This window comes from Chrysochloris asiatica, unplaced genomic scaffold (assembly GCF_000296735.1).
Source record: "Chrysochloris asiatica unplaced genomic scaffold, ChrAsi1.0 scaffold00085, whole genome shotgun sequence".
NCBI lineage: Eukaryota > Metazoa > Chordata > Mammalia > Afrosoricida > Chrysochloridae > Chrysochloris > Chrysochloris asiatica.
This window is the reverse complement of record NW_006408603.1, coordinates 2,867,066-2,888,599: the sequence shown is the minus strand read 5'-3', so window position 1 is coordinate 2,888,599 and position 21,534 is coordinate 2,867,066. Positions and strand designations below refer to the sequence as shown.

The following is a 21,534-nucleotide window of genomic DNA, read 5'->3' as shown; positions in this document are numbered from 1 at the left end:
GCCTATATGGTGGGTGAGAAATAATACCTCAGTGTTGTTTTAATTAGCCTTTGCCGATTTATGATTGAAGTTGTGTGTCTTAAGTTTAGAAGTAGTCACTTTTATTTTTCTGCGACCTCTCCATTTCTTATTTTTTTCTGAAATTGAAACAGTTTATTCTGAGCACTTATTCTGTATAGGGGAAACATTTTGACTTAAAAACAACAACAAATGGCTAGAAGTAGGCTAGTTACAATGACACTTAATAAGCAAAAGAGGAGGAAGAAGAATAGAAGAACAACCATTGGCTAATCTTAACATGATTTATTGAACCTTGTCCTCTTGTTTTTACTGAGATCAATTGATATCAGATTACTCAATGTTCTCTTGCCTGCTGGCTAAAATTTGGTTCTTTGTTACATACTGTGGGGTAAGTTTTGGCTTATAGTGACCCTGTATAGGATTTCTGAGGAGCAGCTGGTGGATTTCAACCTTCCACCGTGTGGCTAGCGGTTCAGTATGTATCTTATAGTGCCATATCAAGACTTAAATTTTGGCTTTGTTATTGTTAAGTGCCATGGAGTTGGTTCCTACTCATGGTGACCCTGTATATAGGGTTTGAAAACCCTATATGTGGCTGGTGGGTTTGAACTACCACCCTTGTGGTTCACAGTCCAGTGCTGATCCTAAAAACCATAAAGTCAAACTAAGAGGTCTGTTACTGATTTTTCTCTTTGGCACTACTAGGAGTGTATCTTTGTGAGAGAATTGTCTTCTTCTTTTACCATTTTGGAAAATGTAAAAGCCACCATAGTGGCTTTGCTTTTCTCTTTTCAATTTATAAAAGAAATTTAAACAGAAGTCATATTGGAAAGAAAAAAGCAAGGCACCATCTTTGATTCAATTGACCCTGCTTATAGGAAGATGACACACAACATGATATTATGTAAGGTGGCTTATACATAATACATCCATACTGAGACAATAAAACAACCTCATATCTATTAAACCGAAAACCCATGACTGATCAAACAGTACTTTTCAAATAGAACTCTACTGTTTTATCTATTTTTATACATTGGAATTCCTCAGCAAATATCTTTGGAGATATAATTCTGCTCTTAAATTTTTTTTTTTTTTTGATAGACCACTTCTATAAAATAAAAGGAGACATTGTTCTCTGAAGAAAATATTTCAAAATTGGTTTGGTTTCTTAAAACCACCATTACCACAGTTTCTTAAAACCACCGTTACCTTAGAATTGACATTTTAACCTCTTCTGATTCTGTTTAAATAATCATCAAATTTCTTTTCTTTTAAGAAGCTTAGAGAATCTACTGCCACTCCTCACCTCCAACCTCCCAAAAACACCCTGAAAAATTGAAATTTGTTTTTATGATGTTGTTGGTTGTTCCCCTTGTACTTGAAGACACTGTGAGCTTTTGAATTTCGAGTCTTACTTCTTTTCAGTTTTCCAAATTTTCTTCAGCTATTGTTGGTTAAGTGTTTTGTTGTCACTGAGTTGGTCCTGTATAGCAACTCTGTATAGGGTTTCTGAGGAGCCCCTGGTGGGTTTGAACTGGCAGTCCAGAAGTTAACAGTCCAGTCCTGATCCTACAGCGTCACACCAGGGCTCTTTCTTTAATTACATTCCCTGGTTATTAGTTATTTGGTTTGTCCTCTTTTCATCTTTGTTGTTGTTCTGTCATTGCTTATTCTTTATAGGGTTTCTGAGAAGCAGCTGGTTGGTTTGAACCAGTCTAGTGCTTATCCTATAACATCATACCAGGATTCCTTTGTTCCTTTAGGGATTTCTATAATTTGAACTTTGGATCTGCACCCTTCTGAAAAATCTGTGAGCATTTACTTTTTGTTTCAGTTAATTTCGTCTGTTCAGTGTAAGTTTCTAGAGTCTGCCTCCTATTTCACCATTCCAATTTTTTGTGCCTTGATTCTTCTATTACTGCTTCTAATGCCTATTTTAATTGACTTATAGCTAAATTTATCCTATGCTGGCCTTGATACCCTGCAATGGTGTTTATAGTTTCCATAATCTGCATTATTGCCAGAAGAATCCATTTGCAACACTGCTCTGGTCATGTCATTTCTATGACAGAATCTTCAATAACTTCTTCACTTCAGAGAAATGTGTCATGATCAGAGCCTTCTGGTGTCTGAGCTTCTTCCCTATCCCTCTTAATCCCTTGCAACTCTGCTTTTTTATTCCATGCCTTTGCATAAGCTTTTCCATTGCCTAGGATGCCTGCTGTGCCCCTTTTCCATCTACATTTCCAACCTAGATTTGCTGACATGTCCCAACAGATACAACGACTTATTCTCTCTTGGGTACATATTCTTGTGCACCTTGTACAAGGGTCTTCAAAAAGTTCTTATGGAAAAATTTTATCATCGATTAATTCCATTTTTCTGTAAACTCTTTGAAGTCCCCTCATATATGCTTCTTAACTGAGTTTTGTAGTTGTTTTTTTACGCTTTTCTGTGATACAATAAATTCCTCCCAGATAGAGTTTTGTTGTTAAGTGCCATCAAGTCAGTTCTGACTCCTAGCCATCCTGTATAGAGTCTCCAAGGAGCATCTGGTGGGTTTGAATTGCCAACATGTAGTTAGCAGTCCAGTGCTTATCCTATAGCACACACCTGTCCTCCCCAGAGGGGTGGTGGTAATGGTAGTGGTTTTGTGCTATGAAGCTGGTTCTGACTCATAGTAACCCTGTATAGGGTTTCTAAGGTTGTATATCTTTACAGGAGCAGATAGGCCTCATCTTTATTCCTTAGAGCAGCTGGTAGATTTGAACTGCTGATTTTGCAATTATCAGTCCAACACCTAACCCACTACATTACCAGAGTTCCTTCCCCAGATGGTGTCGTTGTTAAGTGCCATTGAGTCAGTTCCGACTCAGAGCAACCTTGCTTAGGGTTTCCCAGGAGTGACTGGTGGATTTGAACTGCCGCAGTCCAGTGCTTATCCTACAGTGCCACACCAGGACCCCAGATAGGTAGTACTTTATTTTTGCATTCTCAACACCTAGCACAATGCTAGGATTTATTTCATTAACTGCCTTCTTGTCCCTTTTTTATTTACTTTAATGAAGAAATCACCGTATTGCATGATCTTTCTAGGGTTCTTCTTTTTTGTGAGAAATAAATGGGTTGGGTTTTTTGTTTGTTTGTTTATGGAATAAGGGTATTTCATTGTTTTTCTCTGTTTTCTCACACATAATATGCTAATTCTAAAGTCACAAAATAATACTCAACCCTGGGGTCAGGGTTCAAGAACCAGTGTTGTTAGTGATCTGTTGAAGACCCAGTCACTATTTCTTTCAATAATCAAATTACAGGTTTAGGTCAGCAAGGGCTGACTTATCCAACCTAATTGTTTGCCCCAAGCTGAGGTGATACTCGGCTTTAACAATGTGTTCCCACTTACCAGAGTTCTGAAATTTAAAAGCCAGCTGTACTTCTCCAGGGTGGTCTTTCTTTCCTGTTTTGTTGTTTGCCTCAAAGATTATATTATACTCTAATTCTTAAACACTTAAGAAAGGTGTGGCGGTTGGTGGTTATGTGCTGTGGAGTCGATTCCAACTCATAGCGACCCTTTACAGGGTTTCTGAGGCTGTAAATCTTTACAGGAGCAGAAAGCCTAATCTTTCTCCTGCAGAACAGCTGGTAGTTTTGAACTGCTGACCTTAAGATTCCCAGCCCAATTCGTAACCACTATGCTACCAAAGCTTCTTAAGAAAAGGGTAGGGGAAAGCTTTTATAGGTTTCTTTAAAAAAAAATTACTTCAACCAATACAGAAAAAAGATGAAAGTAAAATTTCTCCAACAAACTTGTCGCATAGAGGTAACCACATTTCAGAACATCATTTTGCATGCTATCAGAAACGCATGTGCCCTTTCATAAACAGCATTGTGCTTTAAATGCTGATCTGCACCTTGTCTCCTTTTTTTCAGCAGTATGTTTTAACTTACTCTCCCAATCAACAATGTGTGAAAATACACATTGCCCACTTACCTTCCAGGGCTGGATTCTTGTCATTTACTCCCTATGAACTACAGATCCCTAATTTATAGCTCTACACTCAGATCTTTTGAATTCCAGGTGCTTGTATCCAACAAGGTACTTGATATTTTCACATAGCGACTGGTTTACTGACATTCAAATAGCACCCCCCCCAAACTAAATCTGATTTCCTGCCTTGATTCCCAAGCCTTTTCCTTCCACAAACTACTTTGTTTTCTTACCTTCACTCAGTCAAGTTAGTAAAAAGTGTTCTTTTTGTGTGTGTGCTTCTTTCTCCCAGAATATCACCAAAGTTTATGGAATCCACACACACACACACAATACACCATGTTCTATCCAAATATGAGGAGACCTTGTACTTAAGCCATACCTCAGTTTTCAAAAGATAAGATTTTAAAATATATATCCTTTTAATTAGGCAGATGACTAAAACTTCTAAGGATATCACATTTTAATTTCTAAATAATTATACATATATTTAAAGTAATACTTGCCCCTTCTATTTTTGATTATTTATGTTGTTCTGTATCCAAGTCCAGTTGTAAAAGTTACCTGTGTTATCTTGTTGCCAAGAATTATTGTCTGTTGTCTTTAAGTGCCTCAAATTGGTTCCTACCTGTAGCAACCCTGTATAGGGTTTCCGAGGAGCAGCTAGTGGATTTGAACTATTAACCTTGTGGTTCAAACTGACCTTGCAGTCCAGCACACTGTCCTGCAGCACGACATCAGTACTTGTTGCCAAGAATACTCTCATTCAATTCTTGAACCTAAGTTCAGTATTACCAAATTGGATAAGGCCTTTTTCTACTCTTGACTGTGGTTCATTTGGTACAGTTTCTTAATTCTGACTAATTGATATAGAAATTTATAAACTTTCTTGTTGTCATTTGCAGTGGTTAATTTCTTGAAATCAGTTTAGTAAAGTGATACAGATTTTTTCTTCTTCTTCCTGAGACCCTTGCATGGGAAATGGGAGAATAGAGGTCCTCTATTACTTCCATTTATATTGGCATCTTTCTAGAAGGTCCTGATTCACTCTGTTCATGGTTACGGTGAATGGGGATCTTTAATGGAAGAATCTGAATAAGGTACTATGCATAGAAATAGCCAATTTATTCCCTAAACTTCCTTTGAAAATTTATAAGAATAACATTAAAATACTTTAAATGTGTTGTTGATTAAAAATACACATTAGACATGGAAATGGGAAATACTTAATTTATTTGGTTTGTTGAATGAAGGTTGACTTTTACTGTACTCATATCATTTTGGATGTGTAATATGGTTTTTAAGAACTTTAATCATCTAATTTTGAAAATTTCTAAGGATTAGTGTATATTTCTATTTTTAGAACCTATCAGAGAAAAAGAGATTATTAAATTCCTCCTTTAATAGTACAATTGCTTGAGCTCAGAAATTGTTTGCATAATGAAACACTTTAAAATAAACTTAAATTCTCAAAGGGTCATCTTTTTCAGGTCAGACTTCCAATCAAGTACATCTGTATTCTCTTTCACCTGTCCCTTTATCAGCACTATAATGAGACATTAGCAACAGATCTTCTGCTTCAAGTCTTGGACAGTCTGTTTAAATGCATAACTTTGATTTGCAAAGTCTACTGGTCCCAGTTATTCTGTTTCCAGGGAAAATGACAGGGCGCAATAGATGGCTTTGTACCCTTCTGTCTGAAGGATGAAGCATTAATAGTATGACTCAGTTATTGTTGTGCCAACCAGGCACTCGGTATCTGGCATCATGACAGGTTTGGTAATGATTTCTGATGTGAGTGTCACAAAGAAAAAAAATGTAAACAGCCTTAAGATAGCACTTTAAAGAATACAATTTTTCTTTTCTTTTTTGACCTTTTGCCTTCTTCCTGTATTACATTCTTTTCTTTTTCTTTTTTTTTTTTTTTTAATGTTTTGTTGTGAGTTATGTGATAGTTTACATGGGAGAACATTAGTTTTACATTCATCCTATCCTATCATATATCGTTTCATTGCCATGGTTACAGTCACCTCCATGCATCATCAACCAACCAAGCCTGCCCCCTCTCCCTCCCTAGGTCTAAAGTCCCCAGCTGCTCCATCTCTCCACAGCATCGTCTCTGCCTCCAACTCTGGCATCACTGCTTCTCTGGGTTGGGTCCCGCTTTCTGCTCTTCTCCCTTGATGGTCCCAGGGACCTCCGCTCCTAGACTGCAAAGTCAATCACTCCCCTCCTTGCACAATTTTTCTTTAAGTGATAAATCTACATAAGCCCATCAAATAAAAGCTTCACAAAGGAAAGGCCCTACTTTTGATAGCTTATTTATTTTTCCCTCCTCTGTTCTGACTGTGGAGTGCTGGTAAAGCGCTGTGGGTTAATAATGTACTAGACTGCAAAGTCGGTTTGAACCACAAGATTGGTGGTTCAATTTCACCAGCTGCTCCTTGGAAACCCTATACAGGGTCGCTATGGATTGGAATCGACTCAGTGGCACTTCACAACAGCAACATAGTACGTAGGGAGTCCTGGTGTGGCACTGTGGGTTAATGTACTGGACTGCAATGTCAATTTTAACCACAAGGTTGGTGGTTCAAGTTCCAGCTGCTCCTCAGAAACCCTGTACAGGGTCGTTATGGGTCAGAACCAACTCAATGGCACTTAAAAACAGCAGTAACCACACAGCACTGTGGAGTATGGGTATGGTGCTGTGGGTTAATATGCTGAACTGCAAGGTCAGCAGTTCAAACCCACCATCCGCTCCTTGGAAACCCTATGTAGTGTCACTATGGTTCGGAAACAACTCAACAACACGTAACAACATAGTGCTGTGAGTTAATGCACTGGACTGCAAAGTCAGTTTGAAAAGCTAGGGTCAAGATCACCATCCATTCCTTAGAAACCCTGTATAAGGTTGCTATGGGTCAGAAGTTGCTATGGGTCAGAACTGACGCAACGGCACTTAACAACAACAACATAGCCCTGTAGGATAAACACTGGACCAAAAGGTTGGTTTGAACTACAAGACTGGTGGTTCAAATCTACCAGCTGCTCCTCAGAAACACTACATAGGGTCCTATGAGTTGGAAGCAACTTGATGGCACTTAACAAGTATATGGGTGAGGGACCCTGATGATGCTATGGGATAAACACTGGGTTGGTAACCACAAGGTGAACAGTTCAGACCTACCAGCTGCTCTTCAGGAAAATGATGAGGCTGTTTGCAGTCTCATGGTTTCTGTAAAGAAACCTTAAATAGCAGTTCTACTCTGCGTTCTCTGGTTGTTATGAGTCAGAATCCACTTGATGGTAGTAAGGTTGGATTTTTTTTTAGTTTTCATCCAGGAACCTATGGAGAACGTTGTTGTGTTGGCTCCAACTCATAGCAACCCTGTATAAGGGTTTCCAAGAGTGGTTTGGTGGATTTGAACTGCCAACTTTGCAGTTAGCAATTCAGTGCTTATCCTACAATGCTATACCTGGGCTCCTTACCTGTATACTAGGGAACTTCCCATTTTGGATAAGCACTGGACCCCAAGGTCAGTTTGAATCACAGGGTTGGTTGTTCAAACTCACCAGCTGCTCCTCGGAAGCTGCTCTGTACAGGGTTTCTATGAGTCGGAACCTACTTGACAGCATTTAACAACAACAGTAGTGCCATAATTTGTTATATAAAGGGAGAAGGTGAATATTTAAGCTTGACTGGTGAGGTAGAAGCCAGTTTTGTTCAGAAGATAACAACATTGGTCTCTTCCATTCTAGGCTTCTTCAAATGTAACTCTACAGACTCTTAAAAGATGATCTGTTTTAAAAACAGAAATGGCTGTCTAGGCGGAGCTGATGAAATGAAATACAGATGGGTAACTTGTGATACTGTAGTGAATAATGGTTATCAAGACGGATTGTGAGGGTTGGAAATGCAAAGATAAACGCTTTGTAGCAAGGAAGGGAGTGATTAATTCTCCAGTCTAGGAGCAGAGGTCTCTAGGACCATCAACGGAGAAGAGCCGAGAGCGGGACCCAACCCAGAGAAGCAGAGATGCCTGAGATAGAGACAGAGAGGAGGACGTGGAATGATGAAGCGGCTGGGGACTTTGGATCCAGAGAGGGAGAGGGACTGTGGGCCGAAGACTCGTGGGGGTGGTGGGGGGTGGGGATTTCTAGGGTATACCCTTTGGTTGGTTGATGATGCTTGGAGGGGATTGGAACCATGGCAATGAAATGATATATGATGGAATGAATGTAAAACTAAAGTTGTCTCATGTAAACTATCATATAATTCACAATAAAACATTAAAAAATCACAAAAAACTGAAATGGCTCAGTAGAGTCCACAATATTTAAGGCTTTTCAGACTTGGGACTTGCTAAGCATCTAATTATGTAAATTATTTTTAAAATCCATTAAGTTCCTATGTGCCTGCAATGAGAGTAACATACTTAAGGAATTGTGTAGAAGTGGATCTTCTAAGTTTATAACCTTGGATAGACTCTTACAGATAGAAGACAGAACAGAAATCATGAAATGGCATTTGACCACAAATATGGAATAGAGGTATCCAACAAGAACTTGTCCATAGTTGTTAGCTGATAGCAATTATAAAGGGCTTTGATGTTAGACCTGGATGACTGAATGTTATTAGCATCATTTTAAATTATTGTACCAAGTCCTGCTCAGCTCAGCGGTTCCTTTAAACTCCTTACACCCAGTCACACTGAATTTCTTCCAGATCCCCTGAGCGCTATGTCCTTTCCTGCCCTGAAGGCGTTTTCATGTCCTATCCCCTCTACCAATTCTCCCCACTTTTTCTCCCTAGCTGTTGATTTATTGATTAGTGTTGTTGTCGAGTCAATTCCGACATATAGCAACCCTGTATAGGTGTTCCGAGGAGAGGCTGGTGGATTTGAACTGCCGACCTTGCAGTTCAACCCGACCTTGTGGCCCAGTGCTTATCCTACAGTGTCACACCAGGACTTCCCTAGCTAACATCTGTTTATCTTTAAGATTCTAGCTCCAACTCTTCCACATTTAGGATCTAGATTAAATATCCCCATAGTGCCCTTTACCTCTCTCTCATAATGCTCCCTATTTGAAATTTCTTCTGTAATGTTAGTCTTTCCTCTGAGACTGTAAGTCCCATTTGGGTACACTTGCATTCAGTGTTTTACTCCCAAGTGACTTCTGCTCAGGACGTAGTAAACAGTTGGTTACACAATAAATGTGACTGTTGCTTGCAAGGGCAGACATTTATGAAGCAGCGAGTTTGTACTCTTAGAAGCTTATTCAAGGGAAGAAATTTATCAAAGGGTTTTTATCTCTATGTATATATAGAGAGACCAACCTTAAATGGCACAAATGACTAAGCGCTGACTACTTGGTGAAAGGAGTCCTGGTGTGGCACTGTAGGATAAGCACTGCAAGATAGGTTTACATTAAGTGCTCTATATATAGGCATATATTGAGTGCTATAGAGTTGGTTCTGACTCACAGCGACCCTGTTTAAACCATGGACCTTGTGTTTAGCAGTCCAATGTGTATCCTACAGCACCACACCAGGTCTGGCTCGCTCTCTTTCTCTATGTATATGTGTGTGTGTGTATATATATATATAGGGTCCTAGTGTGGCACTGTGGGGTCAATGTGCTAGACTGCAGAGTTGGTTTAAACCACAAGGTCAATGGTTCAAGCTTACCAGCCACTCCTCAGAGACCCTATAAGAGTTGCAATGGGTCAGAACCGATTCAATGGCACTTACCAACTATATATATATATATACACACACACACACATATATATATGAATATTCCAAGGAGCGGCTAGTGAGCTTGAACCACTGACATTGCAGTTCAAGCGAACTTGCAGTCCAGTGCATTAACCCACAGAGCCACACCTCACTTTCTCGATATATATATATATATATATATATATATATATATATATATATATATGTATATATATATGTATATGTATATATATATATGTATATATATATGTATATATATATAATTTTTTAAAGCCTTGAAAACCCTCTATATAATTTTTTAAAGCCTTGAAAACCCTCTACAGTGTCACTGTGAGATGGAACCGACTCTATGCCACTTAACAACACAACACACACACATATATATATATCCCAAACATTGCCTTTGAATCAGTTCCAACATAGCAAAACTGTAGGACAGAGTAGAACTGTTCCATAGATTTTCCAAACTATAAATCTTTACAAAAGCAGGCTGTCTTCTTCAACACACACATATATATATTTATACATGGAGAGAGATTGAGGAAGAAAGAAAAGCAGTCTGGCATAGTGCTTGCTTACAACACAGGTTCTGGAGCCAAATTGCCTGGGTTCAGATCTCAAATCTGCTACTTATTAACTATGTAACCGTAGCCAATTTATTTAACCTCTGTGTCCTTCAACTTCTTACCTGTAAAATATTGATAATAGTAGCACCTACCTCAAGGGTTTTCGTGAGGATTGTTGTTGTTGTTAAGTGCCACTGAGTCGGTTCCAACCCATAGCGACCCTGTATAGGGTTTCCAAGGAGCAGCTGGTGAGCTTGAACTGCCAACTTTGCAGTTCAAACGGCTTTGCAGTCTGGCGCATTAACCCACAGTGCCACATAGTAAATAGTTAAAATATAAATTCTTAGAGAATATATGGCATACATTATTCAAAATGTGCTCCAAAAATAGATATATTAGTTACCATGAGTAATAATAAATCCTAAAATAAAACTCATAGTTGTCAGTATTCTCAGTTTTTATTTCTCATTGTCTTTTTCCATTCCTACATTCTCCCCCTGGAAAGAAAAGAATAGAAGGAAGGTTGTGTGTGTGTGTGTGTGTGTGTGTGTGTGTGTGTGCTCTAGAAAACAATAGTAGATTTGAATGATTAATTTAGTCATATTATTATACAGGATTGTCAGATACCATTTTGTAAATACAAGTTAAAATGTTAATACAGAACAGAATTTGGGAGATTGACATATGTTGTCATTAAAATCTACTTTTGAAGATCTGTAGATCTTACCACTTTAATGAAGAATTATTTTAACATTTGAAGGAGCCAAAATAAAATCAGTTTCATTGTTTAAGAAACATAAAGTTTAACATAAAGTTGTATATAGACTATTGAAGAGTGCTGTATCAGTAAAGTGAGTATTGTTTTCTAACTTTCCATATGTTTGAGGATTGTTGTTGTTAAGTGCCATCTAGTCAGTTCCGACCCATAGGGACCTTGTATAGGGTTTCTGAGGAGCGGCTGGTGAGCTTGAACTGCCGACCTTGCAGTTCAAACAGTTTTGCAGTCTGGTGCATTAACCCACAGCGCCACACCAGGACTCCTATTTGAGTATGGAGAGGGTCAAATAAATAGAAAATTAAGTTTAATTCATTAATTCTATTGCCTAAATACTGTGACTACATCTGTAAAAATAAGCCATGACCTTGGCCTTCACATAGCTTACCACCTTAAGTGTTTAACTACTGTATAAAATATTTTAATAAATTTTTTGCTATAGAATATATTTTACTATGGAATGTGTAGATCGTAATTATCTAGAAAAGCTTTCCTCAAGTTCAGTTAACGGTTTCAAAACAAGTTAACTACCGTTGGCTTTATTTTGTTCAAAGACCCCTGCCTTGAACCAAGCAAGAGTTAATTAAGGTTGTATCAATCTTTTCACCCTGGTAAGGAAGTAAGCTTTCCTTACTATTTCTGTAGGGCTCGAGAGGCAGAGCAAGCTGTAAGATACACTGCTGTTCTGAGTTTAGGTATAAAGAGAAAGAATGAGTTACTAACATTACTTGTGTTGAGGTAGTTATGTTGGACAGTTTACTGGGGAAAGCCACCAGACCATTTTATAGTCATAGAAAGGAAGAGAACTGGGACAACTATGCATATAATTTGCCCTTGAGGAAAACAGATTTCAAAAAGTTCATAGCATCTGTAGGTGTGGTTCCAAGACTAGACATTTCTGAAAGAAAAGTCATGCCAAGAAACTCTGTAGATGCACAGAATGCTATGAGTAGCTTGTTTCTTAAATGTGAATGATTGATAGATGAAAGGACATATATTCATTACCCAAGTTAGAGTGCTAAGTGTTGTTGTGAGTTGTCATTGAGTCAATTCCAACTCATCGTGACCCCTTGTGACAGAGTAGAACTGTTCTATAGAAGTTTCTAGGTTGTAATGTTTATGGGAACTGCTTTCTAGGTCTTTTCTGCCACAGAACCACAAAGTGGGCTCAAACCACCAACCTTTGGGTTAGCTGCTAAATCCTTAACCATTGCACCACCAAGACTTCTTACTTTATGTACAACAAAATAAAGCATTACCTGATCTTGCACAGTCTACATGGTGGTTGGTATGTTTGAGTCCATTGTTGTGACTAATGTAATGCTTTCAAACATGGAGGAGGGCTCATTTTTCAGTACTATAAGGAGCTCTGGTAGCGTAGTGGTTACGAATCGGGCTGCGAGCCACAAGGTCAGCAGTTCGAAACTACCAGCTGTTCCGCGGGAGAAAGATGAGGCGTTCTGCTCCCGTAAAGATTTACAGCCTCAGAAACCTGTACAGGGTTGCTATGAGTCGGAACCGACTCCACGGCACACAACAACAACAATATATGCATAGAGGAGGGCTAATTTTCTAACATGGAGGAGGGCTCATTTTCCAGTACTTTGTGTCATCCATAAAGCTTTCATTGGGTAATTTTCAGAAGTGTAGATCACCAGCTCTTTCTTTGTAGCCTGTCTTAGTCTGGAAGTTCTGCTAAAACCTGTTCACCATGGTTAACCCTGCTGGCATTTGAAATGCCAGTTAGTGTAGCTTCCAGAGACACAGCACTAACAAGCATGACAGACTGACAGACGGGTGATGGACAAGGCTAAGTAGATTTTTATAAATAAACATAAAGAAGTTTCTGTTTGATGTCAGAGCTCAAAAGGAGCTAAGCCTTCAACAAAATGCTTCAGAAAGCAAAGAGAAGGAAGAGGTAAGATCATTGTCTAAAAAAGATGTTGTTGATGTTCTCTATTTACAGAATCAGACCTACATGGTTTTTGCTTTGTTTCTATAATCTTCAACTAGAATAATTACTTATCCAACAGAAAAAGGTAACGCAAAGCCTGAAATGGGAGGACAAGGAAGAATTAAACCCCAAGAAGATGATAAGGTAGTAAGAGTATCATTCACTTTAAATGAATTTAAGTGTTCAGGACTCAAATAAATTGCCTCCTGGGAGTTGAAGGGATTCTCAGATGTGATCTCAGGGCTATTGTCAGCAATCTCTGTGAAATCATGGAGAATGTGGGAAGCGCCTGGAGAGTGCAGAGAGACAAATGTCCCAATTTCCAAAAGGGAGAAAGAGATTGTGAGAACTTAAGTTCACCTTTCCTAACTTTAAACTGTGGCAGCACTTGAAGAGATTATTAAAAATATTTAGATACAGAAATATACAGAGAGGGAGAGAGAAATTGAATATTTAAGAAAAGAATGATCACCATGAGTGAATTCATAAGAACAAGACATAGCAAATGAGCCTCATTTCTCCTTGTCTTCTTCGTCTTTTAAATTTCATTACGACTGGGATAGAGAATCGTAGAGGCATGTTGTATCTTGACTTTAGAAAATGTTTGACAAAGTCTCCTAGATTATCCTTGTGGAAAAGATGATGAAATGTTGACAATTAGATTGGTTTACAGCTGGTTTTACAACCACACCCACTGCAACACGCCACAGGATTTATCTAAATAATAGCCAGTTACTCTATACCCTTATTCTTTAAGGAAAACAGCAAGGCAAATGGTAATTTGCATATTTTCAGAAACTGAATTTATAGTTATGAGTTCTTTTGACTAAGCATTTTTACACTGAAATTTGAGAGTGTGGGTTTATTTGTATGTTTGAGAGTGTAGTTATAGAGTTTTTTTTCTACCTGAGCTGTATTTTTAAGATCTGTAGATTGATTCTAATTTCTTTGGGACCCTGTTGTTAGGTGCTGTTGAGTCGATTCTGACTCATAGCAGACGCTGTGTGTAACAGAACGAAACACTGCCTGACCCTGTGCCAGCCTCACCAGCATTGCTATGTCTGAGCCCAGTGTTAGAGCTACTGGGTCACTCCATCTTGTTGAGGGTCTTCCTCTTTTTCACTGATCCTCTGCCAAGCATGATGTCCTTCTCCAGGGTCTGATCCCTCCTGAAAAGACGTCAAAAGTATATAAGATGAAGTCTCGCCTAGTATTCCTCTATTTATTTTCCATTTTCCCCATACATAAGAGGAAAGTGTTCTGCTTTTTTATTTATTTATATTGAATCAAATCTAAGAGTCAGGCAAGTGGGCAGAAAATGCTTGTTTAATCTCGTGATAGGCAGAAAGCTCTGAGGTAGGACTTAGATTGAAACTGAGAAAGATGGTCAGTGTGGATGGAGTATAACTTGACGGGGAAGAATTAACAAGTTTGGGTCAGATAGCTCGAGTCATAGCACATAGGGACATTTAGGCTCTATTTAGGTATTTGGGTTTTATTCCAAGTTTCATGAAAAGGTGCTGGGGACTCTAAACAGAGTCGTGACAGTCTGGATTAAATCTTACATTTCATTCTAGCTACTCTGTGGATGGTGGAAGTAGAAGAGAGGAAAGCATTAATGCAGAGAGGTTGGTTAGAAGACTATTGCAGAATCCCAGAAGGGAAATGATGGCGGCTTAAGCTAGGATGGTGACAGTTGAAATAGAGAGAAGTAGACAGCATAAAAAATATTTTGGAGATGTAAGTGTGAAGATTTACTAATAGATTTGATTTGAGAGAAAAATAACAATCAGAAGTAAGGATACCTTTTAGGTTTGGGCATTGGGCAGAACCCACTGCTGTCAAGTTGATTCCAGCTCACAGCAACCCTGTACAACAGAGTAGAAGAGTTCCATAGGACATACTGATCCTTCCTCCTTGCTCCCAATCTTTGCATTTCAATCACCATTAATGATCAATACATCCTGATTGCATGTTTGATCAATTTCAGATTGAAGAAGTTGGTAGAATTCATCAATTTCATCCTCACTGGCTTTAGTGGTTGGTGCATAAATTTGAATAATAGTGGTATTAACTGGGCTTCCCTGTAGGCGTATGGATATTAATTACCCTATCACAGACAGCAGTTGTACTTCATGACTGATCTGGATATGTTCTGTTTGACAATGAATGCAACACCATTCCTCTTCAAGTTATTCCCTGCATAGTAAACCATGTGGTTGTCAGATTCAAAATGACCAATTCCAGTCCATTTCAGCTCATTAATGCCTAAGATATCGATGTTTATGTGTTCCATTTCATTTTTGACAAGTTCTAATCCTCCTAGATTCATACTTGTTAAATTCCATGTTCAGATTATTAATGGATGTTTACAACTGTTTCTCTTCATTTTGAGTTGTGCACCATCAGCAAATGAAGGTCTAGCGGGCTTTAGTCCTACGGGTTTTTCTCCATTTGCGTCATCAAGTCAACTCTACTTTGAGGAGGCAGCTATTCCCCAGTCCCATTTTGAGTGCCTTCCAACCTGAGGGGCACATTTTCCTGCACTATATCTGACAGTGTTTCTCTGCTATTTCTAAGGTTTTCAATGACTAAATTTTTGGAAGTAGTTCGTCACTCCTTCTTCCTAGTCTGTCTTCATCTAGACTCTCTTCTGAAACCTGTCCACCATGGGTGACCTTGCTGTTATTTAAAATACAGGTGGCATAGATTTCAGAATCACAGCAACTCACAAGCCTCCACAGTATGACAAACTGAATAGATGAGTGGTGGTGGTTGTTGTGGTTAAGTGCCATCGATTCCAATCCATAGCAACCTTGTATAGGGTTTCCAAGGAGCAACTGGTGAGCTTGAACTGCCGACCTTGCAGTTCAAACAGCTTTGCAGTCTGGTGCATTAACCCACATCGCCACACCAGGACTCTGACAGATGAGTGGTGGACATCACTAAATAGATGGTATTAAAATACCATGAATGATGTTACTTTGGATATTTGTCACATTCTTTACCTTATCTTTTTTCCTCCCCTGCCATGTAAAATTTTGCTTTTATTGTATTACAGTACTTATAATAACTTGTTTTAATTATCTTTTTAGTGAAATACTTTTTTTTTCTGTCTATAGCTAAATGATGATGCAAGTTATTCAGTCACTTGCTTATGTATTTATCTGGAGATCTAGCAGTAAAGTAATGCCTTTTGTTTTTGTTTTGTTTTGTAGGCAAAGTCATTAATAAAGATTTGCGACATTACTTGAGTCTTCAGTTTCAGAAAGGATCAATTGACCACAAATTGCAGCAAGTGATCAGAGATAATCTCTACTTGAGAACCATCCCATGTAAGTATGTGATAGAATAAAATAAATGAGACTGTATTGCTTAATTAATCATACATCAAGTGGACATAATTTAGTAGAATGTATATCTCACATGAAATTGTAAAGACCAAATTGGAGGGTAAGTATGAAACAAAAATTCAGTAAGGAGATAAATTTTAAGAAGACTTTCTGGAGTTTTTTTATAACTAGAAAAACTAGAATATTTTATATTGTAACTTTAAAAAAAGTGATCACTAGGATTTAAGAATATGTATTTATTTATATGTTGTTAACTGGACTTTAGTCATATAAATCAATCCCTAAAACCTATGCATAAGAACAATTTTTGCTCTCGATGCCTTTTATACAGCAAACATATTTTCTGCATGACTTATGAGAATATTGTATTCCTGGTGTATCACTTTAAGCACTGATAAGCACTGGACTGCTAACCATAAGGTTGGCAGTTCAAACCCACCAGCTGTTCCTTGGTGTTTACTATAGAGAATCCCTGAGTTGGAATAGACTTGACGGCACTTATCAATAACACTAAGCTATTATTAGTCTTAAAATCTGTCTCCTCTCCAAAGAAAAGAAGAACATAGTATGTTCTTTGTGATAATCTATTTCGAATTTTTATCTAGATGTTGATGAATCTTCTGCATTCTTAATAATTCTTGGAAGGCCTGGTAGTTTGTGTAATGATTTTTTTGGTTAGTTGTTTGTTTTTAAATACTCTGCTGTCTGAGTTTTGTAGTTTCTCCTCACTGTGATATTTTGTCCTAGAAAAGTGCTACATTTTATTTAGTTAAAAGTCACACAATTCAAAATCCTTTGAAATTGTAACCGGACCTGTTAACTCAGTCACAGATTGAAGTGTCTAAAATTTCTTCCAGGAGCCTAGAACAAATGGCCCATCAGTAACAGTTAGCCCACAAAGTGGTCATATTTTATCTCTAAATATCTTTTTTTTTTTTTTTTTTTAAAAACCTGGAAAAACACTAGGCCTTATTAGAAAAAAAAAATCCTGATTTCAAATCTAGGGAGAGTATAAGATGAGCATAGAATAACTAATTGCACCCAAAAGAGTATGTTGTTGTTATGTGCCGTGGAGTCGGTTCTGACTCATAGCGACCCTGTACAGGGTTTCTGAGGCTGTAAATCTCCACAGGAGCAGAAAGCCTTGTCTTTCTCCCACGGAACAGCTGGTAGTTTTGAACTGCTGTCTCTGAGGTTCACAGCCCGATTCGTAACCACTACGCTACCAGAGCTCCTTGAAAGAGTGTGTAGATGGTTTAAAAACATATCAGAAGGACACATGAGCTATCTGAAGCAATTTGACCAAGAAAATTTAAAGCAGAGAGAGAGAGCAAGATAAAAGAAAAAAGATATTGTTTTTAGACATTGTACTGAAGGTTTGTTGTTAAGTGCCGTCGAGTCAGTTCTGACCCACAGCGACCCTGTATAGGGTTTCCAAGGAGTAGCTGGTGAGCTTGAGCCACCAACCTTGCAGTTCAAACTGCTTTACCGTAGAAGAAGACTATAATACCTGAGAGAAGATTAAAGATGACGACAAACCAGGAAGTCCTATTATTCACCCAGCATTGTGAATGGAGGCACTTATACAGCACAGGAAAGGTGATCCAGGGCAGAATACAAGCAAACTCGTAAGTTGAAGGGACAAAAATATAAATCAAGAAGTCAGTGTTACAAATTTTTGTAGGATAGAGTGTCAAAGAATTAAGAGCTCAAAAAATCTGCAGAGGTATACCCTGGAGTTTGTTGGTGAATACCAAGCTAATATGTGTAGAATGAAACTCCATGAAACCAGGGAAATAACTGTCTGAGAGCTGTAGGTTAACAATTCCCAGATTGCTGGGAGATATTTGGGTTCTAACCAGCCTGACTGCAGAGACCCCATAAGGGTTCACATCCCAGTAGAAGGATAAAATAACCACAAGTGAACCTCCACTGCTGCTGCATTCCTGGAGTTGGTTTGGAGTCTTGTTGTTGTTGTTGTTAGGTGCCATCGAGTCGACACTGACTCATAGCGACCCTATGCACAATAGAATGAAACGCTGCCCGATCCTGGGCCAACTCATAGTGACCCTGTATAGGGTTTCTGAGGCTGTAAATCTTTATGGGAGTAGAAAACCTCATTTTCTCCCAAGAAGCAGTTAGTAGATTCCAACTACTGACCTTTCCATTAGTAACCCAGTGTGGCTCCTTGAAACTCTACTAGGCTTGTTTTAACAAAACAAATAAGATAACAAAATCCAGACATTGAATAACATAATAATCAAAATTTTCAGCATCTAATTGAGAAAAACTTATTAGACATGTATAAGAAAATTAAAAAAGCAAAACATGTGACCTGCAACCAAAAGAAAAGTTAAATTATAGGGGAGAAAAAACAGAAATTATACAAAATGATGGTGTTACCATACCAGCCATTTAAAAGTTATTATAACTATGCTTAGGATTTAATGGATAATGTGACCATAATGAAGAGAAAATTGAATATATAAAAAAGAACTAAATGCAACTTCAGAATTTTATTAATATTTATAATATTAATGCAACTGAATATGCTTAATAGCAGATTAGAAACTGAAAAGACAAAACTAGCAAACTAGAATCAAATGAAAGCACAGAGAGGAAAAGATTTTAAAAGAATGAACAGTTTTTGAGTAACAAAGTACTTCTCTGCCATGAAACCAAGACTGACGGGTTGTGGATTCAGCCTCTTATTAATGACAAAGGCATCAGTTTATCCAAAGCAGACAAAAAAATCTTACATGTGTATACACCTAGTAGCAGAGCTTAAAAACAAATGAACCAAAAATGGGTAGATCAAAAGGAAAATGGACAAAGACACAATTATAGTTCAAGAGTTCAACAAACTTTTTCAGTAATTAAAGAGCGCTTGTAGTGCTGTGGGTTAGTGCATTAGTATAGTGGGTTAGACTACAAGGTCAGTGGTTCAAACCTAATAGCTATTCCACAGGAGAAAGATGAGACTGTCTGCTCACATAAAGATGTGCAGTCTTAAAAGCCCTGTATAAGGTCACTATGAGTCAGAATCAACTCATTGGTAGTGGGGGTTTTTTCTTTTTCTTTTCAGTAATTAATAGAACAATTAAATAAAAAAACCGTTAGGTTATAGAAAACAGGAATAGTGCTGTCAACCAACTTGATCGTCTTGCTATTTATAGAATAGGCCACCTACAACATAAGAATGCATGATAGTTTCTAGTGCACATGGAACATTTATGAAGATGGATCATATTCTGGACCATAAAACGAGACTTATTAAGTTTAAGTGACGTCAGTCTTACAAAGAATGTTCTCTGACCATAAAAAGATTAAATTATAAATCATTATCAGAAAGCTACCTGGAAATTTTCCAAATATTTAGAAATTAAATCGCATACTTCTAAATAACTTGTGAGTCAAAGAGTAAATCACAAAAGAAAATATGACGTATGTTGGGCTCACTGAACGTGAAAACACAACATTCATAATTATAGTATACAGCTAGAAGAAGTGTTTAGAGGGAAACTTTTAGAATTTAAAACTCATACTAGAAAAGTTCTCAAATTAATTATGTAAATTTTTACCTTTATCTAGATTGTTAAGGTAAGAGAAATAAACCCAAAGTTAGTAGAAGAAAAGAAATAGAAAAAAGAACAGCAATCAATAAAATAGAAAACAGTCAACAGAGAAAATTAATGAAACGTAAAACTTTGAAATCAGTAAAATTGATAAAATTCTAACCGGACTGCACAGGAAAGAAAGAAAACACAGATGACGAGTATCAGTAATGATATAGGTGGCGTCTCTTAAACTCTTATAAATGTTAAGAGGGAAGATTATAAACAATATGATGCCAGTAAACTCAGTAACTTAGATGAAATTAACAAATTTCTTTGAAGACTAAAACCACCAAACCTCACTCAAGAAGAAATGGATGATCTGAATCCTTTATCTATTAAAGAAATTGAATTTGCAGCTTACAACTTTCTCATAAGTAAAGCTCTACACCCAGATGGTATTGAATTATTACAGCATTTAAGGAAGAAATAATACCAGTTATACACAAACTCTTCTAGAAAATAGGGTAACACTTCTCATCTCAGTCTTTATTTTGAGCATTATTCTGATTTCAAAACTGACCAAAACATTAAAAAAAAAAAAGAATATTCAAACATTTTCAACAATGTAGACTAAAAAACCCTTAACATTTTAGAAATACAGTATATAGTAATATGTATTGTATGATCAATACATTATGGCCAAGTGGGGTTTTTCCCAGGAATGCAAGTTTGGTATAGTATTAGAAAATTGATATAGCAAGACTAGAAATTTAAAAAACAACAATGCAGTCTTCTCAATAGATGCTAAAACACATTTGACAAAATTTCACTCCCATTTGTGATAGAAACTCTGAGAAAACCAGTCTACCAGTTATCACGTTATTGCCTACTTGTGTTATTGGAACTTTTCTCCCTTGCCAACTGACAATGTCAAGCTTTGTCAGTAGACGCCATAGAGGATATTAGAGGGGAAACCTTTTGCTCCTATCATAAAAGATATCAGCAAGTTTCAGCAGTATTGCTAGGGCAGTCAGTTTCCCAGCAGCAAGTTCAGTGGACACCCCGAGAGGGTGCTTCCCAGCAGCAAGTGTAGTAGCACCTCTGCATGCCACTTCATTCTGGGGTTCCCATCTGGCTTCCTAGCAGTCTCCTGGTGAGTTCTGTGGACACCCCAACCAGCTCCCCAGATTACAACATCATCTCTTTTAAACAATTTTCTATTGAGTTTTAGATGAGTATAGCCAGTGTCCCAGCTGGTTTTTTAGTAAGTTTGAAACACCTGCCGGCTTGCTTGCAAATTTCATCAATATTCCAGCAGGCACGTCTCTGCCCACCAGCTGCAACTCACTCACTGATTGTGAACCAGCTCTGTCTCCAGATAGCCTGACAAACTTTCCTAAATCTCTGACTTTGGGAGGGTTGTTCTTGACTTATAAGAGCCGTGGTGACATAGATATTTCTAAAACTTACAAAATAGCTTTGATTTTGATTCTCTTAAAATGTTAAGGAGACCATCAGATTCAACAGTCAACTGCTAACCTAAAGGTCAGCAATTCCAACCTACTAATTCCTCTGTG

The 21,534-nt window shown here is 37.8% G+C and overlaps 1 protein-coding gene across 2 annotated transcripts in view; it reads left to right on the top strand.

Moving 5' to 3' along the window:
- Positions 1-21,534, top strand: part of MAGI3 (membrane associated guanylate kinase, WW and PDZ domain containing 3) — a 300,568-nt gene that overhangs the window by 147,378 nt on the left and 131,656 nt on the right. For both annotated transcript variants that reach the window (XM_006865901.1, XM_006865902.1), the window contains exon 2: positions 16,266-16,382. In XM_006865901.1, the coding sequence (XP_006865963.1) occupies positions 16,266-16,382 (117 nt within the window). The remainder of the gene's footprint in view (positions 1-16,265; positions 16,383-21,534) is intronic.